At 40.1% G+C, this 25461-nt stretch overlaps 2 protein-coding genes across 2 annotated transcripts in view; one reads left to right on the forward strand and one right to left on the reverse strand.

The window, feature by feature from the left end:
• Window positions 1-12670, reverse strand: part of LOC307252466 (uncharacterized protein) — a 29779-nt gene extending 17109 nt beyond the window's left edge. The window contains exon 1 of the mRNA XM_080030139.1: window positions 12544-12670. Within this exon, the coding sequence (XP_079886265.1) occupies window positions 12544-12589 (46 nt within the window). The 5' untranslated portion in view covers window positions 12590-12670. The remainder of the gene's footprint in view (window positions 1-12543) is intronic.
• Window positions 12671-14804: 2134 nt separating this feature from the next.
• Window positions 14805-20899, forward strand: atpv0e2 (ATPase H+ transporting V0 subunit e2; the record flags this gene model as incomplete). Its single annotated transcript, XM_080030083.1, has 4 exons — window positions 14805-14908; window positions 16792-16839; window positions 19394-19492; window positions 20817-20899. The coding sequence occupies 3 exons, from the start codon at window positions 14805-14807 to the stop codon at window positions 19485-19487; spliced, it is 246 nt and encodes an 81-aa protein (XP_079886209.1). The 3' UTR covers window positions 19488-19492; window positions 20817-20899.
• Between the last annotated feature and the right edge of the window lie 4562 nt (window positions 20900-25461).

Consider the following 25461-nt stretch of genomic DNA (forward strand, 5'->3'; position numbering starts at 1 on the left):
CCTTTGCACGGGTCCGATTTACCATTATTAATCTGACCTACACTTTAACATAAGGGGGGAAAATGTAGCCGTTTAAGTAGCGACATAACGGTGCAAGTTTTTTCAGACAAGTACAAGTGTTATCTAAGCAGATGACGATCAGGAGTGATTTTATTGAGAGTTTATATTTGATGTTAATGTTAGTGCTGTCTTTATGTCCATGGTCCACCTGTTGAAACCCACTCTGCCCTCTTGATTTGACTCAAACATCTGTATTACCTACATTGTTTTTATTTACGGGATTGGCGCTCATTCACACCCTTATCTAAGAATCCCTCCCCATGCAGCTGGTATCTTTCCCAGGAAACTAGAGCAGAGATAGTGGCGAGAATTCCCAGGAAATATCCGGATCTCAACAGAGTTTATTAATCTCTAGCTCCAAGGACATAGGGAAGCTCTCACTCCCAGGTCGGAATAGCTGGGAATGTTAAAGGTGCTTTCTCAATTTTTTAATCCCGATAAAGGGGGTTTTTATTGGGAGTTTTTTCTCAGCCGAGCTAAGGGTCTAAGGGCAGAGGGTGTCATACTGTATGGAATGTAAAGCCCACTGAGGCAAATGTCTAGTTGTGATATTGGGCTATACAAATAAAACTAATTTTATTTTATTTTATTTTATTTTATTTTATTTTATTTTATTTTATTTTATTTTATTTTATTTTATTTTATTTTATTTTATTTTATTTTATTTTATTTTGTTTTATTTTGTTTTATTTTATTTTATTTTATTTTATTTTATTTTATTTTATTTATTTATTTATTTATTTATTTATTTATTTATTTATTTATTTATTTTTTCAAACTGACCAATTCTGTGTTAGACCCTTGAATTGTTAAAGGTGGAGTCAGGGGTTCTAGAGAATTATTATTTATTGTTTAGCTCACACAGTGTGGACAGGTAGCGGATTGTTAGGAGATATTCACTGATTTTAAGAAAAGGTGATTTTGACAACAAGTGTTCTCTAGAATCACTGACTCCACCTATACGCTGGGGTGATTTTGCAGACAGCATTTTAAATTTAAATTTTTTTAATTTAACATTTATTTATACTGGAGAGATCAATTGAGGGAGAGACCCTCATTTGCAATGATGTCGAGTCAAACCAATGCAGAGCAAAAAACAACAATACCTACACAATATACAATGCAAATACACAACAAGCTGATAAAGAGACAACAAAAACTATTGACACATTTAGACTGCAATGTAGAATGGCAGCAATTAAAATTAAATGGATGAAAGTACAATAAAGCTTATGGTAGAGTTGGGCAGATTTAAAGGCCCTGGCAACCCAAATTCACTGAATCCTTGTAACTATGTTAATTGGGGGAAACATGAATGTTAATGTGTATATGAAAGGTTTTAGGAATATCTGTCAACCCCCCTGCAAAAATACTGTCATGTCAGTTGGTAATATGTCTACATTTGTTAAAGGATATGAAGGTATTTATTTTAAAGGTGCAGTGTGTAATATGACATCATCAAGTGGTACAATTCTAGATCACAACAGTTGGTCTCTATGGCTCCCGTTCAGAGAAGCAACAGAAATTCTTCAAGAACATTCCAGCTGGTAGTTCTGATGGACACAGTGCTATAAAAAAAATTCCCAAATTCTACACACTGCAGGTTTAAAGGTGCAGTGTGTAATATGACATCATCAAAAAAGTTCTACAAAGTTCTAGAATGCAACACTCCCTGGGTAACCCGACCCCTTTCGAATAATAACAGAAGCTACAGTGGCCTTCAAGGACAAGAACCATTCAAACAATGCACCTGATGACACTTTCAAGATGGCGGCACTAGGCCTTGGTCCAAAATATGCAGAAATATGGACATATACGAGACCCTTTCTAAGGGAAAAAATTATAATTCAAAAAAAAAAATCAGCTATTATGCACTAAATTAAATGTACTTATGGATATTATAATTACTTTCTACAAAATCTGCCAGGAAATAAAACCCAAAATTCTACACACTGCAGGTTTAAATTGTTGCTGTGAGTTGTTCCAGGAGTCAGGGGCACTGAAGCTAAACACTGTCTTTCCTAGCTCAGTCCGGGCGTGTGGAAGCATGTTGAGAATGCATGGTGACTGTGTTGTTGAATGTGTGTCCATGTGAGTCAGACTCAAATTAAATATGTGGATCATTCTCATTCATGGAGTTATGGCCTTAACATCAACACAGACTCCCTGACAACGGGCATGTAAACAAATGGGCTGTAAAGTACTGCACCGTAGCTAGCAACATGCCCGTTTACAGAGCCTAGGCTGTGGATTAACACTGGATCTTTTTTCTTCAGCCCAAAAAACAGTACGGACAGGTAGCGGATCGTGAGGAGATATTCACTGATTTTGACAAAAAGAGATTTTGACGACAAGCGTTCTCCAGAATCACTGACTCCACCTTAAAACACCATGGAAACGGTCATATCAGCTATGAAAGAAAACAAAAAAGCACTTGCCAGGTTACCACATGCAGCAAAACGTTATTTTCTTGTGAGCATTGGCTACAGGTTAACAGCCAAGTGCAGTTTTTTAAAGACCTACTTCACCGGTGGAAATATGAATGTGTATTGAACTCTGAGATCCTATGTAGTATAAATATGCAAACATTTTTAGAAATCGGTTCATCCTAGCCTGAGAAAAGGCAGAAAGAGTGTTTTATGGTCTCACTGTCTAACCCTACATTGTCCCATGTGTGACATCACATATGGTAAAATGTAGGGTTAGGATTAAAACAACAGCTGGGACCAAGTGAAGACTGAGGGAAGAAAAACCTCATTCATTATATTATAATAGCGATTTTATAATGATAGAACGCCGGTTCCGTATGGGTGAAGTATTCCTTTAACTGCTGCCTTATACTGTGGCTGATGGATTGCATGTTATGTTGCAGGGAAACGGCTCTGTGTTTTATTTAAACTGGAAATATGTGAAGGAGGAAACTAGTCGAGAATTAAACCATGTGTTGCTATGTTTGATATGCATGCGGGGGAATCTGGTCCTCAAGGCTGCCGGACACGGTGGCCTTGAAAGTATCCTCCCCTCTTTGAAACACACACACATATTAACACACACACACACACAGACACACACACACACACAGACACACACACACACACACACACACACACACACACGCAAGCACACAAACATATAAAACAAACACACACACACAGACAGACACACACACACACACGCAAGCACACACACACACACATACAAACATATAAAAACACACACACGCGTTTGTACAGCTATACTTATGGGGACACTCGTTGACATAACGCATTCCCTAGCCATTTACCCTAACCATCAAAATGAAATGCCTAACCCCAAGCCTTACACTAACCCTAACCTAAACCGAATTCATACCTGAACCTTAAAACCTAGTGTTAACCTTCAATCATTCTCAAAATGAGAACTGGACTAAATGTCCTCACTTTCCAAATATGTCCTCACTCTCAAGGTCTAAAACTCAAATTGGACAAGAGCCGTAGTCTTATCGGACTATTAAAAATGCAAGACCTCAAACTTTGATGGGATATGTGCAATTGTATAGTCATTAATATTAATTTACTTCTAAGGAAACATCACTGTTTGCATACAGTTGTAGCGAGTAGGATTTTTATGTATGACATCCGGTGAGTAAAACAACAACTTAAAGTGCTGCCAAGTGTTATGATCACATCAAATAAAGACTAAAGCAAAACTGACAATACTCATCTTGGATTATCATAATAATAAATACACAGGGTAAATCAACTCTCAAGGAATCGTCATTATACAAACACTTGATGTCGGGATGAACAAATAAAGGTTGGTTCCCAAATAGGCCGATCAAACAACACAGTTAGGCGACACAATCACCTCTGAGTTTATTTTAGGGGAAGGCAATGTAACAACACATATTTGGCAATTCAAAGTGTCTCACATAAAACAAAAATGCATTAAAGGCCTACTTCACCGGTGGGAATATTACGGTGCATTAAACTCTGAGATCCTATCTAGTATAAATGTGCAGAAATTTTTGAAATCGGTACATCCTAGCCTGATAAAATAGCAGAAAGAGTGTTTTATGATCTCACTGTCTAACCATACATTTTCCCATGTGTGATGTCACACATGGGAAAATGTAGGGTTAGGATTATAACAGGACAGCCGGGCCAAGGGATGAAATGAGGGAAGAAAAACCTCATTCATTATATTATAATAGCGATTTTATAATGATAGAAAGCCGGTTCCGTATGGGTGACGTATTCCTTTAAGAGAAGCAATTAAAGACACTAGGCTCGATATGAATAAATACAGTTGAAAACACAAATGTTTTAAGCGTATACCCGATTAAAACAAACTGAGAATTAAAGCAGACCTCCAGATATCAGGGAGTTTTCTTCAGGTATGTGATGCATAAAAACTGAACGCCGCTATTTACTGTTTACTTTTGAATCTGTAGAGAGTTAGCAGACCGGAGTCACACACACACACACACACACACACACACACACACACACACTCTCTCTCTCTTTTGAATCTGGGGAGAGTTAGCAGACCTGAGTCCCTGACATGTAAATTATATTAAAATTAAATCAAACTTTTGTAACAGGAAGCCAGAGAATATATCTGACAACTGGAGTGATGTGGTCGTGTATCCTGGTCTAAGTGAGGTTATCTTTAAAACCATCAAGATTGTGCTTGATATTTAAATCAGCCATTTAAAACTGTGCGACTGTGGCTCAGGTGGTAGAGTGGGTCGGCCAATGATCAAGGGGTTGGCGGTTCGATCCCCGCCCCGCCACTTGTGTCATGGTTGGTGTATCCTTGGGCAAGACTGTTCACCCACCTTGCCTTGTTTGAATGTCGATAGTTAGCCTGCTGCTATCGGTGTATGAATGTGTGTGTGAATGGTAATGTGGGAATGGGAACAGGTCTCCCTTGAAAAAGAGTCTCCGGTCTCCATGGGATTTAACTGTATAAATAAATAATAATAAAGAAATCATATGCCTATTGTTCTTGAATGTGAATTCAGTTTAAAAAAAACATTCTATGACAATTTGCCGACAATAGCTAATTTCATAGCCAATGTCTGCTGCTGTAATGTTTAATGTACATATGAAAAATAAACCCCTTGAATCATTAAACCCGTTTGGAATCTCTCCCGGATACTGAATACCTCGCTAAAACATGGCCGCTTTAAGCCCCTAGTAAGCAAGGGAATGTTATGACAGTGAAATGAGACGTCCGTGTGTGTTGGACATTGCAATACATTTGAGGACGTCAACATGGGCTTGGAAAGGCTGATCGGCATTTTTGACCGTTTTCTGACATTTTGCGGACCAAAACGCTCATAGTTGCACCTCTAATTGTGTGTGTTGATTTATTCTGTCTTTTGTTTTTGTTTGTTTTATGTTTGTATGTAAAGAAAATTGCAAAAAAATCACCAAAATAAAAGGTTAAACCTGCAGTGTGTAGAATTTTGGGTTTTATTTCCTAGCAGATTTTGTAGAAAATAATTATAATATCCATAAGTATGTTTAATTTAGTGCATACCAGCTGAAAAAAAATGTTTTAATTATTTTTTGTTCCCTTAGAAAGGGTCTCATATATGACTGCATATTTTGGACCAAGGCCTAGTGCCGCCATCTTGAAAGTGTCATAGTTGGAATGTCATCAGGAGCATTGTTTAAAATTTAGAATTGTTCTTGTCCTTGAAGGCCACTGTAGCTTCTGTTATTATTCGAAAGGGTTGGGGTTACCCAGGGAGCGTTGCATTCTAGAACTTTGTAGAACTTTCTTGATGATGTCATATTACACACTGCAGGTTTAAGCCAGGGAAGGAGGGAGCTGTTCTTTGTTATCAGTGAGGTGCAACAGAATGTGCTTGGTTTGAGTGGAGGCAGAAGGCAGAAGGCAGGAAGGGGAACTTACAGCCGGTGTATTTGTATCAATAAATCCCAAAAGCAGAGAGGCAGAGATGAGGAATTTAGGAAACTGCAGTTGAGTGTGAAGTTCTACAGCTCCGGAAAAAAAATGAAGAGACCACTCCAAATGTTCAGTGTCTCTTGTTTTACTATTTATAGGCATATGTTTGAGTAGAATGAACATTTTGGTTTTATAATATAAGCTACTGACAACATTTCTATCAAATTCACTATACAAATAGTGTCATTAAGAGCATTTTCAATGTTCAATGAGTAATGTAGAGATGAAGATTTAAAAGGTGCAGTGTGTAATATGACATCATCAAGTAAGTTCTAGAAAGTTCTAGAATGCAACACTCCCTGGGTAACCCCAACCCTTTCGAATAATAACAGAAGCTACAGTGGCCTTCAACGACAAGAACAATTCTACATTTTAAACAATGCACCTGATGACATTCCAACTAGGACACTTTCAAGATGGCGGCACTAGGCCTTGGTCCAAAATATGCAGAAATATGGACATATATGAGACCCTTTCAAAGGGGAAAAAATAATAATTCAAAAAAATGTTTTCAGCTATTGTGCACTAAATTAAATGTACTTATGGATATTATAATTACTTTCTACAAAATCTGCTGGGAAATAAAAACCCAAATTCTACACACTGCAGGTTTAAGAAAAATACAGATTGGTCTCTTAATTTTTTTCCGGGCTGTATATTCCTGGTGTTGTCAGCATGCTCATAAATTGACTGACCCTATTTTGGTAGTTTTGTGTCATTGGTAGGATGTCGTCAATAAAGTTCAGCGCTTCCTGTATAGCCTGTTTCACAATCCCAGACTTACAGGAAAATACATTTTGTGCAACACACACACACACACACACACACACACACACACACACACACACACACACACACACACACACACACACACACGTTTGTCTGTACAACATGTCTGTATTTCTCGCCAATAGAAAGTATGTAAGCTAGAGGAAAGCCAGAAGAGGAACATATGGCATCACCTAGACTATGTGCATTACCCCAGACAAAAGTATGTAGTCAATGTTATACAATTGTCCTGTGAAGTTACATAATTCCACACCATGTAAGCTGTGTGTCTGCCTGTTTCTTAGTGTGCAGATGCAGTTAATCTTTCGGCCTTTACTTAGAAAAACGGCGTTGGTAGCAAGTTGATGGAAGAAGACGCAGTTTGAGGCAGACGAGGAGGTCTTCAGGAACAATTCTTTTATTTAAACAACAAAACTCATCCTGCAGTCAAAACGAAGCCAATAAAAAGTTAAAGTGTTTGTAGCCAAAAAACTAATAGAGGTACATGCATAAAACAAAAAGCTATGAAGAGTTCCTGTAAGCTAAAAACCTGTCTCTTCCTGCATTGTGGCGGCCTTTAACCTGCCAATCTAAGTGAGCTGATTGGTCTTTAGGTGAGTAAGCTCCGCTCCTCCTAACACCTGATTGGTGGACCCTAACTAACTCCAACCTATACTGTTCAGAGGACATCTGCGGTAATCATCACCTGAAGGCGATATGCCATTTGGGGCCAGGAAATCTTCTTCAGTAACTTTAAGACAATCCTTTTAGCCAGGGGCCAATAAATTAGCTGCTAACTCTTAACCAGGCTGTCCTAAATTGCCCCTACAAGACAGTCACCCCGGAGTCTCCTTTTGTGTGCATACTGAATAATCTACAGAAATCTCTCCTATGGCTTCCTCAATTTAAGCAATCCACATTCCTAACTCTGCACACACATATACCCACGAGAGCTGCTCCTGGCTCCCCTTATAGTTAACTCTGTATGTAATTAAACAGTCTCCTGATTATCAGTAATCTTAGAATGTGTCATTATGAAATACACTACACAGACTATGGGGTTATACAGCTCTGGAAAAAATGTAGAGACCACTCCAAATGTTCAGTGTCTCTTGTTTTACTATTTATAGGCATATTTTGGAGTAGAATGAACATTTTGCTTTTATAATACAAGCTACTGACAACATTTCTACCAAATTCCAATACATGTGTTGTCATTAAGAGCATTTTCATTAAGTTATATAGAGATGAAGATTTAGGAACAATCCAGACTGGTCTCTTAATGTTTTCCGGAGCTGTACTGTTTCTACCTTGAGTCTGACTGCACAGCAATGAACCAGATTTTCATCCAATATTGAATAACTGCATGGGGTCATATTTCAGAATGTATTATGCCTTTTAAGACCTAATTTTTCATAAATGTAATGTAAGGCTCATTCATACATGTTAATGAGCCACAAAGATTCTGTACAAATGATTTCTGCTGCTTGATGTCAGTCCTAGATTATTTATTTATTCATAAACAATTTCTCAATTGATTTTTTTCTAAACAATTTATAACAACATTTTATTCTTATTGATATACAATTATATATATAATATTCGAGGATTGCATCAATCTTCTTCCTGAAAGTCAAGCTCTACTAAATATGTATTGGAGTAAAAATACATGTCATTTATAAAGACACAAATTGCTTATAAGTCTTATACATTTGAGTAAAAGTCTACTTCTTCAAGTCTTATTATAATTAATAAAGTTCTTACTGAATTATAAGCAGGCACCTCTGATTGTGTTAATATATTTTCTGTTATTAATTTGTTGTCTGTAACTGTGAAACTGTGCTGCCTGTTTTGGCAAGGACTCTCTTTTTCTTTTTCTTGATATTTTATGACAAAACAGAGACAAAAACCTAAAAATGGATTCCTCTTTTTGAAATAACCCACCGCCACCACCATGGTTGAAGCAGTACGACGTCGACCTTGAGCCCAGTTGATCAGTTTGTGGTTGTAGCCGGAAACGTACGGATGTGAAAATGAGAACTGACTTGTGCAAGTGAACGTGGGAAGGAGAAGGAAGTCCCACAAACAGACATGAAAAGAGACGCCAGAAATGGTTTGCTCCAGTTAAAGCTGGGGTGGAGGATTTGGGGAGAAAATGGCAGTTGGGATAGAGATTCGAATCCAAATACCTCAACCGCTCCACTTGTTCTCTTTGGTCCCTCCCCTATGGTCCCTCCCTGAAACGCTCTACACCAACAAAGTTGTGCCAAAGTGAATGTACAGTCCCAACAGCCAATAAGAACAGAGAATCGGAGCCTCGCTCTGATTGGTCAAAGTGTACAGCTCATGTTAACTTTGACCAATCAGAAATCACATACCCCAGCTTTAAACTTGGCTGAATAAATGCGAATCGGTTCAAATTAATAAATGCATTTGAGTTATCATAAAGGTAATGTGATTTCCAATAATATACAATAAACAGTATAATAAAATAAAATGTAATGACATTAGCATTCAAAAGGGTTTGGCCGCATTTTGGTCTCTCTCTCATTAGCGCAATTATGACAAAAGTAACTTGAGTCTAATGATTGATGCTGTGAAAACTGTTATTATCTACCCCTCCTATTTGGCTGAGTCACCAAACAGATCACATGCAGACACACACACACACACACACACACACACACACACACACACACACACACACACACACACACACACACACACACACACACACACACACACACACACACACACACACACACACACACACACACACACACACACACACACACACACACACACACACACACACACACACACACACACGTTTGTATGGCTATACCTGTGAAGCATCATTGACATAATGTATCCCCTTGCCCTAAACCCCAACCCGTAACCTACCGGTACTTCTCCAAAAATTGTCTTTATGTCCTTACTCCTAAGGTCTAAGTATAATATTGGTCAACAAAAACAGTTGCATAAGTAGACACACACACACACACACACGCACACACACACACACACACACCCCCCCCCCCCCCCACACACACACACACACACAACACAGCGGCTGCCTGAATAATGTCAAGGTTACACGTCTCTGATTCTGATTAAAATATCAAAAAGTGGACAAACTGTTCTCATGCGTTGCTCGCGTCCCTCGTGGCGTGGGAACGCTTTTGTTCACACAGCTGAAAGTAGATATCATGTTTGTGTTCTCCCGTCAGCCAATCACAACCCTTTCTGTTTCTGCATTACTATCACTATCTCAGTTTGATACTTTCCTTTTATTAGGACATCAAGCTCTTTTTGTTGACGTTTGCGCTTGTTACATCTCCATGTAGCACTTACCGTATGTGTGGCACTTTGCAGTTTGGTTTATTTTAAGCTATAGTACTACTTCTGAGTTTGTACCTTCATGGTTGAATGCACTTAATGGAAGTCGCTTTGGATAAAAGCGTCAGCTAAATAAAATGTAATGTAATGTTTCAAGGGGACAAGTTACTTCTTCTTCTTTTTAACCTTTATTTATACAGGTAAATCCCATTGAGACCGAAGACTCTTTTGCAAGGGAGACCTGTTTTCCTTTCCCACGTTACCATTCACACACACATTCATAAACCGATAGCAGGCTAACTATCGACATTCACTCGAGGCAAGGTGGGTGAAGTGTCTTGCCCAAGGACACAACAACCATGACACAGGTGGCAGGGCGGGGATCGAACCTCCAACCCTTTGATCATCAGCCGACCCGCTCTAACTGAGCCACAGTCGCCCAGTGTTACACAACTAGGCGTTGTCAAGCCAAACATTTCTAGGAACTTATGTAGGGGAACTGTCTACTATGGGAGTCCCTGGGTTTAAGTGAAGTCATGTTGCTATAGCTACGACGGGCCACTTTGTGTACATACCAGTTTACAGAGCCTAGGCTGTGTATTAAGAACTTTTTTTCTCCAGTGCACGCCACATAGCCTACAGTACGGACAGGTAGCAGGGTCGTGAGGAGATATTGACTGATTTTGACAAAAAGGGATTTTTTATTTTTTTTTAAAGATATTTTTTGGGCATTTTTATGCTTTATTGATAGTGCAGAGAGACAGAGGTGAAATGGGGCAGAGAGGGGAGTGACATGCAGAGAACGACCGCGGGTGGGAATCGAACCCGGGTCTGCTGCTGGGCCCGGCCCGGGAGGGGGACGCCTTAAAGAGGACCTATGATGCTTTTTGACTTTTATGACCTATAAACGTTGTTATGATGATTCATAGTCATGCTTAACCATACTAAATTATCAAATAATGACTTACATGCATTTCGACGTATTCCCTGCTGACCGTCTGGGGTGTCTGTGCAGAGCACTAAACACTATTCTAGCCAGTCGAGAAGTCACGTCTTCAAAGCGGTCTACCCTTTCATAATTCGTGACGTCGCATAAAAATTTGTGACGTGACCACGCGGATTTTTCCATGTATGGTAATGCTGTCACTTCCCTGTTCGCGTCTGCCTCGCGCCTTTATAGGTCCATGCTCGCGCTTCCCGCCACCGAAAGTGTTCCGGAAGGAAGGTAACCAATCACAACGGAGTGGGGTTTGCAAGAGGGGGGGGGGAGGGTAGCGGAGATTGCCGAAGCACACACACTCAAGTGTTGACAGGATGTGCTGGATCGCCAAAATAAGAGAAAGAGCTTCCCGAAAATCTACATAGTTTATTGTGATGTGATTCGTGTCATGTTGCTCTATAGCAGTGTAAAACAAGAAATTAAGACCAGAAAAGTAGTATAATAGGTCCTCTTTAACAACTGAGCTAAAGGCGCCCCCAAAAAGGGATTTTGACCAAAAGCGTACTCCAGAATCGCTGACTCCAGCTTTAATACAGTTTGTGTGACACTCAAGTGTTAGTTAGTACAGCTGTCATGGATGTGCTTTATTGTCAATACAGAAACCTGGTTTATTGGGATGTTAACTGTGGTTTGCTTTAGCTGATATATAAACTGTAATTCAACCTTCGTCACAGGAATACCAGAGATGTATTTGTAATGGTAGTTCAACTGAAGGGCTGAAGCTACTGTGCAGATGTAGTCAAGCCAGTTTCTGTACATTCTTGTGGGCTTACATCAACAACCTATTTTTACAGTCAAATAACTTTGAACTGCTTGAACTGCTGCCATGTGAGTGTAAACATGTCACACACACCCACAAAGGTTAGCGCTTTGATCAAATACATTTGTTCGTAAGTACTGCAACAGAGATAAACGAAAACCACAACAATAGCCCAAAGCCAAATATGATGCAAGAAGATAAAGGGATAAAAATTCCGTATGAGACATGTTGTTGCAGGCAATATTAACGTTTTCATTTTTGAATTAACGTTATTCTTATTATTAAAGTGGCGCCTTTGATTTTACTGAGTTCAAAAATCAGAAAAGTAAAATACAAATGAGTCAGTGTTTTTGCCAGGCAGCTTAGGCGAGATTTTTAAAACGATATAAAAACACACAAAATATAATTGCCATTCACATATAGCCATTCAAGACGACAAGTTAAACGTGTATATTGTGTATGTAGCCTAGTAAAACACAAACTGTTGCCATACAAGCTCAATATAAAGTTGTCTAACCATTTGACTAATGTTGTTCCGTGGTCATTAGGCTACAGGATGTGAAATGCATTGTGAGGAGATATGATAAATAATTGAACAAGCTAGAAACCAAAAGTTGTCAACCAACCAACCAACCAACCGGACCACGGAGTTACTCACCGCCTCCCAAGCCCAGCAGCCGGCAGATATCTCGGGTGAACTTCATCAGGTTTTCTGGTCCGGCATTATCGGCCCTCGCTCATAGATAGTATACAAAGCCCTCCGCTCTCAATACACTGTTTCAAACTTCCTCACAGCGCGAGACGAGTATAAGCTCTCAGTCCTTCATCTAGCGCTGACAGCTCAGTGGAGAGGTGAGGTCACGCCGCTCCGCCCGTTGGCACACACACACACACACACACACACACACACACACACACACACACACACACACACACACACACACACACACACACACACACAGAAAGACACACACACACACGCACACGCACAGACAGAAAGACACACACACACACACACACACACACACACACACACACACACACACACACACACACACACACAGACACAGACACAGACAGAAAGACACACGCACACACACACGCACACACACACACACACACACACACCGCCCGTCGCCATGGAGCTCACCACAGTTTTTTAGCACTAACACGACTTCCGGGTTTTTCACTTGCAACAATAAAACAAAAAGCAGAACTTGTGGATGCGAATTCCGGTGCGATATGATTCTTCTGGTCATAAGTTTGTTTCTTCTGCGTTATTGTTTTCATTTAGGGGCAACGTATTACTGCGCTGAAACGATGTGTTAGTAGGCTACTGTTTCCCTAAAATGTCGATAATTCATCAATAGGCTATTTCAGTTTTCAAGAAAATTATTAGCCTAGAGATTAGATGCTTTTCAACAAACAACAAAAACTGTCTCCATTTCTCCATAAAGGATCTACTGTTGCCAAGCAATGAGAAATTTCCGGGGGAAACAGCGTAAGCCATGTGGTATTTCCTGGTAAGTTGACCCTCTCAACCTGGAGAGAGCAGCGGTGTCTAGTCTGGACTGGGTGGAATGGTCTGTGGCTATAGATAAGAGCATCAGATAGAGTTCAATAAACTATTTGAAGAATGTGTATACTGCAACTCTGTCTACTGAGTGGTAGGCCTACTATACTGCACTGTCTGTTTGTTTGTGTGTGTGTGTGTGTGTGTGTGTGTGTGTGTGTGTGTGTGTGTGTGTGTGTGTGTGTGTGTGTGTGTGTGTGCGCGTGTGTGTGTCTGTGTGTCTGTCTGTATGTTTATCTGTCTGTCTGTGTCTGTCTGTCTGTCTGTGTGTGTGTGTGTGTCTGTCTGTCTGTCTGTCTGTCTGTCTGTCTGTCTGTCTGTCTGTCAGTCACAGAATAGTGGGGAGGTACCATGCAAATGGAATTGTACAAATTGTGTATGGGGTAGTATTCTATGTGCAGTACATACATATACATATATACACAAGAAAAAAAGGAACAAACCAATATTTACAAATGTAGCCTACATAGTGTATAGCCTATGTGCATATATAAATACATGAAGTGTTTGAGTGTAGGCCTATGTGTGTTTACTTCACTACTTACTTACTGTTATAGCAATGCTAGATGACTGCGTTTTAAATATATATATATTTTTTTAAATGACATGTCTTTCTATGGAGGCCAATTTCCACCAGTAAAAGAAAAAAAATGATCCTTGATTATTTTAAGAATGTTCCCACGCAACACCCCAACGACAAGTCTCGTCTTTTTATCTCATAATTTCAATTTCAATCATGTTTGATCTCATAATGATATCATTTGTCCCATAATTGTCTAGCCAATAGCCATATGGATATTTATATTATCAAGGTACTAAGCTGTATCCTATAGGCCAATTTTTAAAAAATGTTTTACATAATGTTTTATTTCTATTCATTCGCTTTTCTAATGTGTATTATGTAGCCTATTCTTATCTTGCCCTAAAGCACTTTGAATGGCCTTGTGTCTGAATTGTGCTCTAATAAACTTGCTTTGCCTTGCCTTACATTGTACCGGTGTAAATGGTCCTCTGTACTTTTTCCTTTCCTAAATTCCTTGGGATGAAGATGAAATAAACATTGCACTTGTCTGCAGTCAGCTGGCACAGACACCCGTCCAACCGTCCAACCCCCCAGTGCCGCTGTAATACTGACAGACAGCCGAGTGAACCAATCAGAATGCTCCCTTTCCCAGGTCCTGACCAATCACACGTCGCGTTGGCTTAATTGGGCGAGGACATTGCGGAAGCTGACGGGCTTTGCTCAGCAGCCATTGATGCGCTTTATCTCCCAGAGACCGAGAGGATAGATTTGCGGTTAACATTCTTCCTTTTTCTTGCGGTGGTTTTTTGAGCGGACTGTCGCCATGGTTTCTCACTCCTTCGCCCTGCCGATGATATGCTTCACCACGCTATGGGCGCTCGTGGGGGTCGTGGCTCCGTTTCTAGTGCCCAAGGGACCCAATAGAGGGTAGGTGGTCTCTCGCTGCCGTTAATTGGATGAAATTAACGACGATTTTGTACGGTTATCTTTGATTTTATTATCTAAATATTCCAATTCAGACATTCTAGAATGTTCTAGAATTGTTCAAAGTTGATATTCTGTGCTCAGCTGCAAATAGCATTTGATGTAAATATACAGTAGCCTGCGTGCTCGTGCCTTATGTGATGGAGGCCCTGCGCGTCATCTTCCGTCCATATAGCCATCCATTCATTCCTACCTCCATCCATCTTCACATTGCACTAAGGTTAAAGGGTGAATTTTTAAACAGAAAAGGCATGGAACAGGTCATTTGCATAAAATTCATCCATCCGAATATCTCCTCACGTTCCGCTACCTGTCCTTACTGTATGATACAAAAATCCAATGGTAATACTCAGCCTAGGCTCTGTAAACTGGTAACAAGGCTATGTCAAAATCCATCCCTCCATCCATCCATCCCTCCAGGTTAAGGTGTCAGCACAATTAACTTAAGCATGAAAAAAAGGTACTTTTACATTTAACAACTTGAAGATAGTTTTGTTACTGTCTGTCAGGTTTTTATTGTTGAAAAAATAGCATCAGAATCATTTTATTGTTCATTGCACTGTGTACAAAGAAATCTATCCACAATCCTTAACGGCTAAGTGTACGAACAGCGTAGGCCTACACACAATAAACCATGTGAATTTAAAATATAAAATGACAGTAAATGTGTAAAAAAAAGTACATTGTAAATAGCATATAGTTCAAATGAGTATATGTAACGTAGGCTACAGAAGATACATTGAAGTGGATGTAAGCAAAGTTCCCGGGAAATAAAAGGGACGCTGGCTGAAGCAAGACTGTACAATCAAGCCTTCTTCTTAACAGTGAATTTAGCAACCTATTTCTATCGGGAATGCTTTGAGAGAATGTTTATATTTTGTAAAACACTTACTACAGACAGACAGACAGACACACACACAGACACAGACAGACAGACAGACAGACAGACAGACAGACAGACAGACAGACAGACAGACAGACAGACATGTTTATCACAGAGAGAAACATTGTATTATTTTAGCTCAGAGTATTTTGATGGCTGCTGCTGCTGCTGCTGCATTATTTATTTTAATTGTCTACAGATTATGAGACAGGAAGTGGGTCAAGTGGATTATATATTTCACATTATGCGCCGTTCTATTGTGAACATATTTGATGATTATTCATGTATCACAGACAGTATCATATAATCAGGACCTCCCTCCCCTCCCCCTCCAATAACAAGAGGGTCATCTCAAGGGGTGTATTGTAATGAACAAACTTGTAACAACACATATGATGAAAAAATATTGTCAGAAAGTGATGTATTTGAGGGGGCGCCATTAGCTCAGTTGGTAGGGCGTCCCCCCCATGGGCCTCGGCCAGCGGCGGACCCGGGTTCGATTCCAGCCCGCGGCCGTACTCTGCATGTCACTCCCCTCTCTGCCCCATTTCAACTCTGTCTCTACACTATCAATAAAGCATAAAAATGCCAAAAAAAAAGAAAGTAATGTATTTGCTCATTCGAAAAACTGTCCGTGCTGTGTGTTCGGTTAAATCATCCAGGGTTGCATGTAGCATGTTGCTAACTAAAGTGGGCCCCATTCGTTTAGATATCCTTTGTTTACATGACTGTTTACAGAGCCTAGGCCGTGTATTAGCACCAGCTTTTTTATTCAGTTCACTGCACACACATTCCGGACAAGTAGCTGATCATGAGGAGATATTCACTGATTTTGACAAAGGGTGATTTTGAAACCAAGCGTGCTCCAGAATCGCTGTTAATATTGTGAGTTTGTGACCAGAGTTGCATAAATGTAACTCCCTCTCTGTTCTTGTTTTAACAGTGTGATTGTCACCAGTCTCATCCTTACCGCCGTCTGCTGCTATCTGTTGTAAGTACAAACTCTCTCTTATACTTCTTCTTCTAATTCTGTGATGTGAAACGGCTGCCATACTGTTTATCGACCTGCTGCTCTCATTACACCTGTATAATCCAACTATGAAACACTGGAGAATGTAAAACACACACACACACACACACACACACACACGCACACACACACACACACACACACACACACACACACACACACACACACACACACACACACACACACACACACACACACTCTGTGAACACACACTGATTTGGATGGATGGCACCAGGCCCAATGCCCCAATGGAAGACACACTGTGATGATGCTATTTAAGTCCTTATGTTTGGGGCTGCTGCACTGTGTGTGTGTGTGTTTGTTAGCTGGACTTTTTGTTTGCTGATGTCCCAGGGGCATTTTAATAAATGAATGGTAGGTTATGGACACATTTTGTTTCAAGAGAGCATTTCATTTTGTTAGTGTGTGACTCCTCCTAACACAGGGTCTTTTCAACTACTACTAATAATTATAGTAATCATAATAAAAAGTGGAATGTGCACATCAAAATGGCCAATTAAAAAAATAAAACCACATTTCGGCCCTTGGCTTGGCATGCTTGACCAAACTTGGCCCTTTGGTAAAACTACTTGGGGAACCCTGATCTACAGTATCAGATAAGTAAGATTTATTTTCATTATGTCGAGTAATGTCAAGAATTAAGAAGAATACTGCAAAATGCAATCGGAGTTAGTGGGGCATCCAAGTATTTTTGGCATACTGCATTTGACATGCATGTATAGGGACATCCTAAATCTTTTTCTGGCATACTAGATAGTAGGGAAGTATGGGGATTGGAACGCAGGGACAGTATGTTAGTGAGGGGTTGGTTTTGCAAGAGGCGCATCATTCCACCACTAGAGGGAGCTCTAGTTCTGTCAAGGGATTATCATACACACTGACAAACAGAAAACAATTACCCTGCGTTCTAAATCACATACTCTTTCTTTATACTACACTACATACTAAAGTACAGAAGAGTTTTAGGGCCACAGGAGAGAGAAAAAATCAGATAAGGAAGATTTTTTTTCATTATGTCGAGAAATGTCAAGAATAAAGACGAATATTGCAAAATGGTATTGGAGTTGGTGGGGCATTTATGTATTTTCAGCATACTACAATTGACGTGCATGTCTTGGGACATCCTAAATCTTTTTCTGGCATACTAAATAGTAGGGAACTAAGTATGGGGATTGGAATCCAGGGTCTGTGACTATAAACAGACTGCATAGATAAAACATTATGTTGACAATGCGATTGGATTTATTATGAATTATTATATTTTATCAGGCAATGTTAAGGCCTTACTTACAGCTGATGGTTGGAGTAATGGACAACATGGATCACTTATGTTTTAACTTTAGACATTAGCTGTGTTCGAAAAGCCCTACTAGCGGTCTCCCTCCTACATACTCAACATGTATATACTACATAAGGTTTACTTAACGATCCATTGTGTATGCGAGGTTCGTCGGACCGTTTACACTGAAGTATACAGAAGCAATAAAGAATTTAAAAAAAAACTTCCATGTCGTTTGAAAAGACGCAATGCATTGTGGGGCGGTTGAGTAGAAGAAAAACAAGTAACCTGTCAATCCATACACAAAATCTTCCCGGAAGTTAGTACTCATCTGGGCATTTCTCGCCTACACAAACTCGCATACACAACCGTCACATACTCAAATTGATGTCAAAATTAGTATGAGTAGGACGTTAGTAGGGCTTTTCGAACACAGCCGTTATCTTTAAAATATGGCTGCACCCAGTTTGAACTCATAAGCAGCTATTCAAGGGACTTTACGATCGCAATAGATTGATATGGTGATAGAATAAGGTTGAATTCATTTAGGGCCTCTTAGATGGCAGCTTTTTAAGTTGGTTAACATTGAGTGATGGAGTGTCTTGTGTCATTGGCCTCTTTGGATTTGTCACATAAATAATTCCTTTAGTGAAAATATGTTGTTAAATAGTTTAACCACTGGTGCATAAAAATACACTACCTGTCCATACTGTGTGTAGCCTGGTATTAATAATACACAGCCTATAGGCTCTGTAAACAGGCATATAAACATATGGCATGTAAACAAAGGTGGCCCACCTCAGCTAGCCAGCAACTTGCCAGTTTACAGCGCCTAGGCTCTGTGTATCAATACTAGCCCTGCGTTCCAAATCACATACTTTTTATTTTTATTACAGTACATACTAAAGTACAGAAGAGTATTAGGGCCACAGGAAAGGGGAAAAAAAATCAGATGAGGAAGATTTTATGTCGAGAAATGTCAAGAATAAAGATGAATACTCCAAAATGCTATTGGAGTTAGCTGGGCATTTATGTATTTTCAGCATACTACAATTGACGTGCATGTATTTGGCACATCCTAAATCTTTTTCTGGCATACTAAATAGTATGGCAGTGTGGGTATTGGAACGCAGGGAATATTTTTGATGAATGAAAGATTGTGTATTTGCGGAGGAAAGGCTGACAACAATCTCTTTTTTCTGTGTCTTGTCTCAGTTGGCTGGTAGCCATCTTGGCGCAGGTCAACCCTCTGTTCGGCCCTCAGCTCAAGAATGAAACTATCTGGTATCTGCGCTACTTCTGGGAGTAGACGAGGTGAGTTTGCATCTATCTACCTATCTATCTGTCTGTCTGTCTGTCTGTCTGTCTGTCTGTCTGTCTGTCTGTCTGTCTGTCTGTCTGTCTGTCTGTCTGTCTGTCTGTCTGTCCGTCTATCCGTCTATCTATCTATCTATCTATCTATCTATCTATCTATCTATCTATCTATCTATCTATCTATCTATCTATCTATCTATCTATCTATCTATCTATCTATCCATCCATCCATCTTCTATCTAACTTACTAACTCATCCAAATTGAGATGAGGTATGAGTATCAGTCGGTTCTCAAACTTAAAGTATCCATTAACTTTCCTTATCCAGCTGGGAGCTACAGGCCATTACATCATTCCAATTTCAAAACATTACAGACATATTACTAATATAAAGTATATATTTTTTACTTTTTCTTTTTCTTTATTACGGCTCTTACGCGTCTCTGAACGTTATGCTAATTTTACAATTTATGCAAATATATTCCTACTTACAAAAAAGATGAACCTCATTTGCCTGAAAATCGTCTCCACTCGAAAAAACCGAATGTTAATGTAATTTGATCAAATCCAGGGCTATACTTTGAATTATGCTAAAATCCAGAAACACACATTAGCCGGTTGGGGTTTTACCATATTCATACTAAAGTCTATCGTGTATCTGTAGCCGAGACATTTGGACACGTTTTCACCATGTGTGTGTATTAATAATGTTCATATATTATAAATGTAAATGATGTCCTGTCTGAATAATACATTAAAGCTTATTGCTGTTGAGAATAAATACAGAGAGATTTCAAAGAAAATGAGAACCATTATACTTTTGTATATTTTATTTTTCCTACGGGCGTCTTTGGTTCGTCTCCAGTTCTTTATTTGCATGTTTGCCAAATCAAAAAACAATCTTTATCTCTCTCTCTCTCTCTCTCTCTCTTCCCTCTCTCTCTCTCTCTCTCTCTCTCTCTCTCTCTATCTCTCTCTCTCTATCTCTCGCTTTCTCTCTCTCTCTCTCTCTCTCTCTCTCTCTCTCTCTCTCTCAGAACGCGATGGAAAAAAATACCCCTTTTTCAAAATTGTATAAAAATTGTGTAAAATTTAACCAAAAAATTCCCTTTTTATGATTTTTTTCAAAAGCGCATTTGCTCTGATCCACTTGTGCTTTCAGAGCACGCTGCAGTACTTTGGAATGACTGAGCTATTTGGAACCTTGCCTTTTACCTCCAGTCAAAAGCACTGGTCGAAAGAAGAGTTCACGATCGAGGAAATATCCACTGAAACTCACTCTTTCTCTTTTTTTTCCTCTCTCTCTCTCTCTCTCTCTCTTCCAGGAGCTTATGTGAATCCCTCCAATCCCCGTGGAATGGCTGGACTCTTATATTTCAACGTAACTCCTAACTATTCAACATTCCCCCATACAGACACACACACACACACACACGCACACACACACACACACACACACAATCTGCAGATTTGAAAGAACGAATAGCCGAAAAAGTCAGCGCCAGTTTTCTCTTTGGAATTATTTATTTGGAATATTATTTATAATTTATTCAGAAACCTGTTAACCTGGGAAAACACTTAAACTTCTGAGCCCAATACAATACAATACAATACAATAGAATACAATACAATACAATACAATGCACAGCACTGAAAAGTTTTGATTTAATTAATGGTCGGAATCATTAACAAATCGGAACAGAGGAAAGTGTATTTTTTTATTTAATTTTATTTTTATTTGTCTCTTAGCGATAACAATGAGTTAACTGTGAAACCCTAGTAGATGTTAATCCTTGAAATGTGCAATCCTTACACACTTTTGTTCATTTTGTATTTTGTTTTATATATTTTTTTTTAGTTTTTAAGTTGCTGCCATCAGGGAACCTTTTTACTTTGTACGTGTTTGTATTTATTTTGGCCGACGGGCTGACTGATGTAAGCGTGTTGTAATTATCTCACTGGCCGCACGGTCTTGTTGTATAGCTGTGATATTATCTGTGATGTAATTGGTGTGTGTGTGTGTGTGTGTGTGTGTGTGTGTGTGTGTGTGTGTGTGTGTGTGTGTGTGTGTGTGTGTGTGTGTGTGTGTGTGAGTGTGAGTGTGTGTGTGTCTGTGAGAGAGATTGTACGTGTGTATGTGTGTGAGAAAGAGAGAGTGTGTGTGATTGTGAGTGTGAGAGAGAAAGGGTGTGTGTGTGTGTGTGTGTGTTTGAGAGAAAGAGAGATTGTGTGTGTGTGTGTATGTATAAGAGAGTGTGTGTGTGTGTGTGTGTGTGTGCGAGCGTGCGTTCCCTGCATTCGTGTGTGTGAGTGTGTGAAGGGGGTTCATTAGTGTGAGTGCTTGGAGTGCCGCCATGAGAATCTCCCTCAAACCGATGCAGTGAAGAGAGCGATTCCCGTTCTCTTCAAAAGCCCTTCACAGCACCAAACCGTCCCGCCCACATTCTCCCCCTCTCACACAGGAGGTCCACGTTGCCATGGTGATCTCATAGCCCAAATTCAGGCCGTCTCCACTCTACCCCCTTCCCCCCCCATCCCCCCTCCCTCCCTTTTGATGTAATCCTGCCCATTCTAGCCTTGATCCACTGTACAGATGTATGTACTGTAGGTTGCAATGTAGGGACTCTTCTTTTGTATTATTAGTATTGAAATGCTGATAGATTTCATTATAATATCCATAATTTGAAATATTATTTTGGAGGGGGGAAAAAATCAAGCATTTTCCCCCTAATAATCAGGCTTTGAAAACTCTCAGCCAGTGGGTTCACTCGAGGGGGGGGAGTGGGGGGTGGGGGGGTTACGAGCCCTCTAAAGCGGACTGACCCCTCACATATTTTCAGTAGCATTGAAAAGAAGGAATCCTAACCACAAAACAAAAGTAATGGGAAAAAGAGATGAACAAAAAAGGGAAAATTTAACAAAAAGAACGTTGTATTTCATTGCATGTTGTCCACAGCTGTCCATTACTGTATGTCCTGCATAATAGTACACATGTTATGTACGGATGCGATGAGAGTGTGGAGCAAAGGTTTGTGTGTGCACTCACCCACTTCAACTACTCTGGTAATGGGAAAAGCCTATCTCCTCTATCTATGACGACCTTAAAACACTTAACATTTTTCAACTCTGCAGAGAAACCTAGCAGTCAATGTGCAGATAACATGCATGGTGCTCTGTTTTACGATACATATCCAGCGGTTAGAATTACATGACTTTGATAAAAAATAAAAAAATAAATTTTATTTAATTTTTTTTTCCTCTCAATGCGATGTTCGTGTGATCTATCTGCCTCCTCCTGATGTTGATGCTTTAAAGGTCTTAGCTGCCGGCCACCACCACAACTACGTCTCCCCTTCTCTTTCCTCTCCCCTGTTTCCAGACCCGCAAACCCCCCCCCCACCCCCCTTTCCTCAACACTGTCCCTCCCCTGACCCCCACCCCCATCCCCTTCTCTCGAAAACCAACTTTGCTTCAGCCAAAAAGAATCTAAATCAATATACAGCTACTTTTTAGAAAGACCAAATTACGTTGTATCTTTTCCTCCAGCCCTCGTGGGTAGTCAGTTGGTGGTTGGTGGCAGCTGGGCCAGTAGGAAGGGGGGGGGGGAGGGGGGAGGCAGGTAAGAGTCCGATCGCACCTCATCAAACTAGACAAAAAGTTTTTTATTTTTTTATTTTATTTTTTTGCATTTTATGCTTTTTATTAGACAGTATGGAGAGACGGAGGTGAAATGGGGCAGAGAGGGGAATGACATGCAGAGAACGACCCGGGCTGGATTCTAACCCGGGCCTGCTGTGAAGAGGACTGAGCCTCTATTGGGTGGGGGGGGGGGGGGGGGTAGTAATGGATGGTGCAGCAATCCTACATTTCGTTGGAAGAGCGTCAATGCACTTATCTCACATTGACTGGTTTTATCACAGACAGAGTTTTTGGTTAACGGTCAACCTGCCAAGTCAGAGATGTCGTCAAATCAAATTTAACTACAGGACCCCAGTAAGGCTTTACCAGTCGAGTGCACATAGCGGGGGGGGGGGGGGGGGGGGGGGTTGGGAGGGGAATAACTGAATTCCAGAAGTCCATTCTGTGGTTTTGCTCTCACTTTATTTTAATCTGTCAGGCTTTTCCAACCATTAACTTTCTGGCTATCACTGCGTACCCATAAACCCCTTGAGTGTTTTTTGTGGGAATTTTTTTTTTTATTTTAGTTTCCTTAATTCCTTCCCAATTCAACACGCCACAGATAGCTTGGACAGAGGCACATTTTCAGTGTGATGGAATCATAGCACTGGATGGTAGGATGGCTTAGAGAAAAGGTGGCCGACCAGTAACCATGAGGTCGCTGGTTTGATCCCCGGCACCGGACAGGAGGGTGTTATTTGTAAAACTAGTAGTGGCTAGTATTACGTCTACGGTGCCCACCATCTCTACCATTGTGTCCTTGAGCAAGACACTTAACCTCCAAACTGCTCCAGGGGCGCTGTACTATGGCTGACCCTGTGCTCTGACCCCCTCTGGAGTGTGGTCACTTGATATGGGACATACGGAAAGACAAATTTCAATGTAACAATTGACTAATTAAGACAATAACTTAACTACTGATGGCATTGTGCTCTCATCCAGCGAACTAACGAGCACTAAACCTGTGAACGCTGTGTGTCAACTTGCTCCGAAAATGTCAAACTTCTTGGGCTTCTTATGAATCTTTTTTTCCGTCCTGTTTCATAATATCCGGCTGTTGTTCCAATATTCCTCCCTTGTGACATAGATGGGCGAGATAGATTTGTTTAGTGTGTGTGTGAAGAGAGGAGTCTCCATGGTGACAAAAAAAACAATCTCCTAAATTACACGGATCTGTTTGGTGGAGATGAGATTTCTTTATGTGACCTTGTATCAGTGTGAAGTTAATCCTTCAAATGTAAGTGGCCGTATGTGAAACACCCAATAAAAAATAATGTATAAGTCTCATACAGTCCTGGTGCTCTGTTGACATTATTGGCCTGGAGTGAGTGTTTTTGAATGGGAATGGAATATACAGCGCACACACACGTCTAGCAACCCTGCGTTCCAAATCGCATACGTTCTACTATTTAGTATGGTAGAAAAAAGATTTAGGATGTCCCCATTCTTGTGGCCAGATTTAGGATGGTTAGAAAGACCCGGATGTCTACTAAAAACCGGCTGAGATTTTTAGTGTTGAAAACAGCATCCTATTTGGGCGATTCTGACCCATAATCCAGTGCGAACCTGAAGTGACGTCACATCGACGAAGCCTCCATATGAAAACAAACGGGGATGCGACGGATATAAAAGCAAGAGGCAAGATCAAGGCGCAATGTTATCATGAAATAAATAAGTAAAGGTACAACCCAATAGTATGCATACTGCATCCTAACTAGATTATTTTTATCGTCGGTATATTTTGTAGAAAAGAAAGAGCATGCGATTTGGAATGCAGGGCAAGTGCTCAGGGTTTTCTAATGGATATGCCGAGTGCAAATCCATTTTTATAGAAGATCTGGATTGTAAGCATGACTAGACACCTAAAAAAATACATCCACTTAACCTATTTACCCGCACAGGAGCTTAATCTGATCTCACAAGGATGAAATAACAAGTACACACACACACACAGGTTGTGTTTTCATCACTTTCGAGGACATTACATAGACTTATATTCATTTCCTGGAGACTTGCCCTATTCATAACCACTACTTGCCTTATTCTAACCCTAACCTAAACCTAAACCTTAGTTGATACTTACCTTAAAGCAAGTAATCACCATAATATGTAATTATTATGTTATGGGGACTTCCATTTTGTCCCCAAAAGGAAGGTACATCCCCACAGTATCACTGTGTGAACAGAAAAATGTCCCCACAACATGAGTAATACCAGCTCTCTCACACACACACACACATCAATTCATTCCAAGCATTTTCCTTTGGAGGTTAATTGTATCACTGTGTGTTT

This window comes from Ammodytes marinus (assembly GCF_949987685.1).
Source record: "Ammodytes marinus genome assembly, chromosome: 6".
NCBI classification, from domain to species: Eukaryota; Metazoa; Chordata; class Actinopteri; order Uranoscopiformes; family Ammodytidae; genus Ammodytes; species Ammodytes marinus.